Consider the following 7,415-nt stretch of genomic DNA (forward strand, 5'->3'; position numbering starts at 1 on the left):
GATTTGTTTTTCCACTTACACATTCATTGGTTCATTCTTGTATGTGCACTGACCATCTAACCTACAACCTTGGCATATCGGGACAATGCTCTAACCAAGTAAGCTACCTGGCCAGAGACAGTTTGTTGTTTTTTTTCCCCAAATTGTGGCAATAAAACAAAATTCACCCAACAATCACCAAGTGTACAGCATAGACAATTCACTTTAAAAATAACCTTTTGTCTTGCCCTGGCCCTTGTAAGCTCAGTTTGTTGGGCATTGCCCTGCAAACTGGGAAATTGTGGGTTCGGACCCCAGTTGGGGCTTATAAGAGGCAACCAGTTGATGTTTCTCTTTTTTTCCTCCCTTCTCTCTCAACCCTCTCTCCCTTCCTCTTTCTTTCAAAGCAATGGAAAAATGTCCTTGGGTGAGGATAGAAAAAACCAAGCCTTTTACTTATAGAAGCAGTAACATGCATGTAGAAATATAGAAAAATATAAGGAATATTTAAAAAAATGATATTTGCAATGCGATCACCATCTTTAGTTCATATCTTTCTTTTTCTGTGCATGTGTGTAAATATGTGTGTCTATACCTGTGGATTTTTAAATCAAAATGAGGTCATTCTGCCTTATAACTTTTTTTAATGCTAATCTCTTCCTTTTGATAAGTTTTCTTATAGTGTAGTTTTCATACCATATTCACCGTTTCCCAAGTGGCCCAGATACGTCATTTGCGACCTTTTTTTTTTTTTTTTTTAAAGAGAGATTTTACTTATTTATTTTTAGATGGAAAAGGAGGAAGAAAGAGAGGAAGAGAAACATTGGCCTGCAACCCAGTCATGCTCCCTGACTGAGAATTGAATCTGCGACCTTTTGGTTTGCAGGCCAGCACCAAACCCACTGAGCCACACCGGCCAGGACTGTCATTCACAACCATTTTGGCCAAATCAGTATCCAATCTCAAACCCCAGGTTGCATCTATTTTGTTCCTTTATTTAAACTTACCTTTTTCTATCCAGAAATAACAATAGTATTTTTTCCTCTATGTTTTATGTAATTTTTAAAAATTATTTTTAAAAGGATTTTATTTTTTTATTTTTAGAGAGGGGAAGGAAAGGAGAAAGGGAGAGAAACTTTGTGTGAAAGAATTAGCAATTCATGCCTCTTACATGCCCCCAGCTGGGGACCTGGCCTGCAATCAAGGCATGTGCCCTGATTGGGAACTGAACTGGCAGTCTTCTGGTTAACAAACCAGCGCTCAATCCACTGAGCCACACCTGTCAGGGCTAAAATTTAATTGTAGTACTAAAATTTTTATGACACTTGTTGAGTTTGGGTCATTTGACCTCCAGAGATTTGGAGCCATGTGAAGGGATGGATTAGAAGAAACAGGCTACTAATTTGATGAGAAATGATTACTGAACTGACAGTGATGATGAAGATGGAGAAGTGGAAATGGATTTGAAATGCACATCATAGCTTTAATCAACAGTGTTTGATGATAGATTAGGTAGGGAAGTAAGAGGAAGGGAGGAGTGAAGAATGACAGACTTCTGACTATGGTATTGGGTTTGTTGTGGTACCCTTCAATAGGAATGGCCACATTGGAGGAAAAGGTTACAGGGAAAATGAGTTAAGTTTTGGACAAGTTGCAAATGAGATGATGTCTAGTAGGCTGTTGGATGTGTGGATCTGAAGTCTAGAGATGCTTAAAATTTTACCCATGTTTTGAAATATTGCACTTAATGAAATGGGTGTAAGACATTTATATATATTTAAATTTTTTAAATGGTACTGGTAAAATTGGACATCTACTTTTGGGGAGGGGTTAGATTTTCACCTACCATCTCAGAAGGTAGCTTAACAATCTAAACATTAATATATAAAATTATAGAAGTACCAGAAGAAAATACTTTAGAAACCATAAAGGAAAATGTTGGTAGATTTCACTACATAAAAATTTTAAACTTTGGTACAGTAAAAATCACCTTAAAATTAGAAAATAAGCCACAGATTGAGAGAAAATATTTGCAACATACATAATAGGTTGAGTTAATGTTTTTGGTAGGCAGGATAATGGCTCCCAAAAGATGTTTACATTCTAATCTCAGGAACCTGTGAATGTTATTTTGCATGGAAAAGGGAATTAAGGCTGTAAATGGAAATAAGGATGCTAACCAACTGACTTTAAGATAGGAATAGTATTTCAGATTATCTAGGTGGGCCCAGTGTATTTACAGGTGTTTTTAAAAGTGGAAGAGGGAAGCATTTGCTAACTTTGAAGATGGAGTAACGGGCTGGTAGCCAAGGAGTGTGGGCAGCCTCAAGAAAGCCAGGAAAGACAAGGAATGACTCTTAACTCTGTGACTACAGAAAAAAATGCAATCCTGTCAACCTATTGATTTTATTTTTCTGACAAAGTAAATTTGTATAGTTTTGTGGGAATTTGTTACAGCAGCAGTAGAAAACTAATAGTGCAGCAAATAGTGCAGTAGAAAAGGGGGTAAAGGATATGAACAGGCAAATCTAGAAGAAATCCAGATGGCCACTAAACATGAAAAGCACTTGTTTTTGTAGCCTTGGGAATGAATGGTTGTTGAGCTGACCCAGGGAGAGAAAAAAAGCAAAAGGCTGAGAAGAAATGGTTGGAAAAATACATGAAGAACTTGTGGGTCAAGTGAATGGAGAAGAGGACCATACCTGGGCATGCACTGGGTCTGCCTAGACCCACACTTATTGTGCTCATGTGAATAGATGTATTTTCTTTTCACTTGCTGTAAAGTTTTTCTCAAGAGCAGCACTGGACTGTGCTCCCCTGGCCTTTCAGCTTCACCCTGTAGAAAGGAATGTGTGGACCCCAGACCTATCATCTGTGAAGGGCTTGAAAAGAAATTTAAGCCTGCAGAATCCTGAGCTCATTAAGGACCTGCCTGATTCTGAGGCAATATAGCTGCTGCAGAAGTGAATAGGGAACTGACATTCCCAGTATCCCAGACTCCAAAAAAGACATGAGTGGGATTTGTCTAGTTCAGCTAGTTTATTAGGATTTCCTCTGCTTGCTTCCCCAGCCCTCAGGTGTCAGCACTACCAGCTTTTCCTCATGCTGACTGGATTTGGTGGGCCGGGCCCACGGGTACTCAGACACTTGGCTAGAAGCTTTCGCAGACCCCTGGTAAGGGAAGCTGGAGGTGTGCGAGAAGGGAAATGCTTTTCCATGTGGGCCCAAGGGCAGTGCTTACAGTGCCGAGGGATCAGAATATCACCAGCTCTCAGCCCTGCTTCTCCCTTATCTTGGGAACCTGTAGCCTTGGAGTAAAGCTGCTGGGGGAGAGCAGAGTGTAGAGAGCTCTGGTTCCTTTGGAAAAGTCGGTTTACAGGGGCCTCCACTAGTCTTCCAGCCTGGGCTGGATGGCTCTTCCCTGGAACTGTGGATGACCCCAATCTTGCATCCCCTCCTCTGTAGTCTTCTGCTTTGGGTTTCCTGGGGCGCTCTCTCTTTTTGGCTGAAGATAGGACTGAAGCTTTGTCTTGCCTGTCACCTGAGACTGGAACCACAGGGTATGAGGCCTCTCTGAAGCCTGGGCAGTTTTCATCAGCCTCCATGTAAACACGTGGTCCCTGAGGTGGAACCAGGGCCACCATCTTTGCCTTCTCCCTTTCCTCTCTCTGAGACCTTTGTTCTGCCCTACCAGACCAGTGTGGCTGAGGATGGGAAGAGGACTGGGAGTGATAACAGTGCAAGAACTGGACAGACTGAGTTACTGTACTCTCAGCTTTTGGGGGGTGACACCTTGAAGAATGGGGGCACAGATTGGGGTGATGAGTCTGTTGTGAGGAGTAGGAAGAAAGTCTCCAAGTGCCTGGCGTTATGAAGCTCAGGGCAGGGGAACTGCCAGATGACTCACTTGGGCCAGGGGATCTGGAAGCAGGGCTCAGCTGCAGTTTCGTCAGCCTGAGTTCTAATTCTCTACTCCAGTGCCAGGCCTGGATCCCAGAGTGGGTGGACACCTCTGGGACATCCTGCCTCTGGGAGGGTGGGGTCTCTGCCTTAACTCCTGGGAGCAGCTCTTCCTTGGGTAGGCCAGGCTGGTTGGGCCGAGTCTTCAAAGCTTCAGCTATGGCGGGAGGCCAGGGTATTGGCTGCAGGGGATCTGCTGCTGGAAGGCTGGGGCCCTGGGGGATCTCTCTTAGTTGCACATTCCTCCTCACAAACCTAAGGTCAATGTGTGGATCTGGTACAGAAGCAAAGAATGTGTTAGGAGTTGGGACTGAGAGCTCAGTGGCCCAGCTGTTCCCTCTCTGCTCCACTGCCGCCTCCTCAGTCTTACAGTTGCTTTGGTCTCCAATAGGCTCACTTGAGTGAGACTTTGACATAGAGTTTGGAGGTGGGCTGGGGCCCCAGAATGGAGACACAGGAGCACAACAGACTTTTTCCTGCTTCATGTGCCCCCCGACAGGTTCAGAGTCAGAAAAGACTCCCAGTGGTCTAGCTCCGTGTGGGTTTGGGGGTAAGCTGGGAGCTGGGAGCTCAGAAGACCAGGAGCTCTCTCTCCTTTGTGTGTCCCCACAGCTAGCCTCATAATCAGACAGGACCCCCTTTGGGCTAACTCTGAGGGGTTCTAGTATGAGAGCTGGATATGGGCTGAGGGGCAGAGATGGGGGCTCAGAAGCCCAAGAATTCCTGGAATGTTCAATGTTCTTCCATGCAGTTTCTGATGTAATGGGGCCTCCCTCAGGATCGACTCTGTAAGATTCAGGAATGGGAGCTACAGACTGACTATAGTCAGGGGCTGTAGACTCAGAGGTCCAGAGGTTCTCTGTCTGCCCTGTGGTCTCCCACAAAGCCTTGCACTTAGACAGGACTCCCTGGGGGCCCATCCCTAGAGACTCTAGCAGACAGGCTGAGGGAGGACTGGAAGGTAAAACAGAGTCTGCAGAGACCCAAAGATTTTCTCTTTTTTGTATGCCCTTCCATAGAGTCTCAGATCCTGATGGGACACATGTAGGGCTGGTTCCATAGAACCCTAGATTGAAGTCCAAGTCTGGGGGTTCAAAGGCCTGTGGGTTTTCTGAATTTTCTCTGCATCCCCAGTGGGACTTGTATCCAGGTGGATCTCCCAGGGAACTGCCTCTCTGGAGTCCTGGCAGGGGGTCTGAGGGAGGACAGGGGGCTGGCATTGGAAACCCAGAGGCCTTAGACTTCTGTCTGTCTCCCATTGTTCCCAAAAAGTCCCTAGGTATAAGAGGTCCTCCTTCAGAGCTGACTTTCTGGGATTCTGACAGAGAATCTGAGGGTTGGTAAGGGGCCAGTATTGGGGGCTCAGAGGCTTTCGGGCTCTTTTTATGTCCTGTGGTTCTCCACTGAGTCTCACATCCAGGTGGAACTCCCTGGGGTCTAGTTTCTTGAGGCTCTGTTATGGGAACTACAGATTGGCAAGGGACCAGGATTGGAGGCTTAGAGAACTGAGGATTTTCTCTTTGCCTTGTGGTTTCCCAGAGGTCATCAGATCCATACAGGCCTCCTATAGAGCTGACCCCCTGGCATTCTGGCAGAGAGTCTGGGGTTGGGCTGGGAACTGGCATTGCTGGCTCAGAGGCTTTGGCGTCCTCATTTTGCACTGTGGTTCTCATTGGGCTCTCAAGCCTCATCAAGACTCTCAGACAGTTAGAGGGATACAGCAGAGAGGTAGAGAGTGAATCTGGAATGTGCTGTGGGAGGCCAGGATCCCATGGCATCCCCCACCACACCTCAGATGAAGGGAACAACTTGGAGGGTCTTGTTCTTTGGAGTTCAGGCTGTGGGTGCAGAGCTTGATCCTCAGAGACCCAAGGGACTGCTCTCTGCCACATAAGCCACTGTGTAGGTGCCTGAGCACCAGAATGGTCTCCTTTGTGGTCTATGGGAAAAGACTTAAGATGGAGGGGTAGTGATGGGACAGAAGGGGAAGATGGAGGGGGAAGCTGCTGAGGATTGGGGAACGTCTCCACATCTTTCGTAGTATGCCCTTTATGCATAGGGAGCGGGGCTTGGGAACAATACTGAGGAAACAGCAGGTTGGACCTATTCAGGAAGGAAAGCTTGTTGAAGCAGACAGAAGGACCAACAGGTAACTTCCAGGGAGAGCAGCCATCTGAGCTCAGGATGATGGCCTCTAAGGACTCACTGTGCAGAGAAGGGAGTCCGCAGAAGAGCTGGCCTTTTCTCTGCTGTAGACGACTCCCCGATGCTGTCTTATACCTCACAGGCAAGTTGGGAAGGATCTGAAAGGTGGGAAATGATCTGGAAGGGCTTGGGGTCTGTGTGAGTACTAACTCTGGTGTCCCTGTCATCTTGTGTTGGCTCTCAGAATCACAGGATGGTTGGGATGGGGCTGTGGTGGCTTGCTCTCCAACAGGAGCTTCTTTGGGAAGAGAACATGGCTTCAGTGGGTCCAGAAATATCACCTCTTCTTTCTCCTCTTCTCCCTCTTCTTCCTCTTCCTCTTCCTCTGACTTCTGCCTCCACAAATGACCAAGGAAAACCACACAGTACAGTAGTAGGCCCTGGGGGATGGAGAAAGATACTATCAGGCATGAATAGTATCTTTTCAGACATACAAGATGTGTCATGAAGCTCAGTCTCTGTTCCACATCCAGAGTGAACGGTTACTCAGCTGGCCCCACATCCGTGGTCAACAGTCACTTACCCATCCAATGTTAATGGCATGTGGAGACTGGCATTCCTTACATAATCCTACATCTATGGTAAGTGATCCCTCACCTGGCTTCAAATCTAGTATCAGTGGTCAGTCACCCAGCCTCATTAAAGGCTTATAGTCAGTCACTCACTTGGGCTCGTATTCATTTTAATGACTCCTCACCAAAATTCACATGGGATGTCAACAGTCATTTAGCTCTAAGCACATCTATGTCACCCACCTTGCCATGCGTCATGTCCCCAGAGTACCAGGGCTGAAGATGTCTCCAGCTCCCAAGCTGCCACCACCTCCGGATCTGCCAAACCACGAACAGGAATAGTGTCACTATATTCCCTGTACTCTGGAGACAGCTGCTGCCACAGTGTCTGCAGGCCAGGGCATGGGTCAGCTGGCTCCTGAGAAGCCCCTTGTCCCCCTCAGCCCCAAGGATGCCCTCTATCAGCCAGTCCATTTTCCTCCACCGAGTGGCAGTTTATCCTGATGTCATCACTGCATCACAGAATAAAGAACCCCCATGCCTCACGTGCCTAACAGCCTTCTCCCTGAATTTAGGGTAAAAAAAATTCCTTCCATGAGACAATTCATACTTCCTACAGTGAAACCTGGGTGATCCTCTTTTGCCTTGATTGCCAAGGTCAGAATTATGCTTAAGGCATTGTGGATAAGGACATGGATTCTAGCATTGAAACTGTCCCATTTGGACACTAGCTCTGCCACTTTCTACCTGTAAAATCTT

The 7,415-nt window shown here is 46.5% G+C and overlaps 1 protein-coding gene across 1 annotated transcript; it reads right to left on the reverse strand.

Annotated features, from left to right (window-relative positions):
• Window positions 1-3,021: 3,021 nt before the first annotated feature.
• SPATA31G1 (SPATA31 subfamily G member 1) lies at window positions 3,022-7,130 on the reverse strand. Its single transcript, XM_054583295.1, is given in 5 exon segments — window positions 3,022-3,104; window positions 3,107-5,383; window positions 5,517-5,527; window positions 5,839-6,524; window positions 6,900-7,130. Coding segments are annotated over 5 exon segments (3,288 nt in total).
• Between the last annotated feature and the right edge of the window lie 285 nt (window positions 7,131-7,415).

This window comes from Pteronotus mesoamericanus, unplaced genomic scaffold (genome assembly GCF_021234165.1).
Source record: "Pteronotus mesoamericanus isolate MK-2021 breed Mesoamerican mustached bat unplaced genomic scaffold, CSHL_Meso_final contig_73, whole genome shotgun sequence".
In the NCBI taxonomy this organism is placed as follows: domain Eukaryota; kingdom Metazoa; phylum Chordata; class Mammalia; order Chiroptera; family Mormoopidae; genus Pteronotus; species Pteronotus mesoamericanus.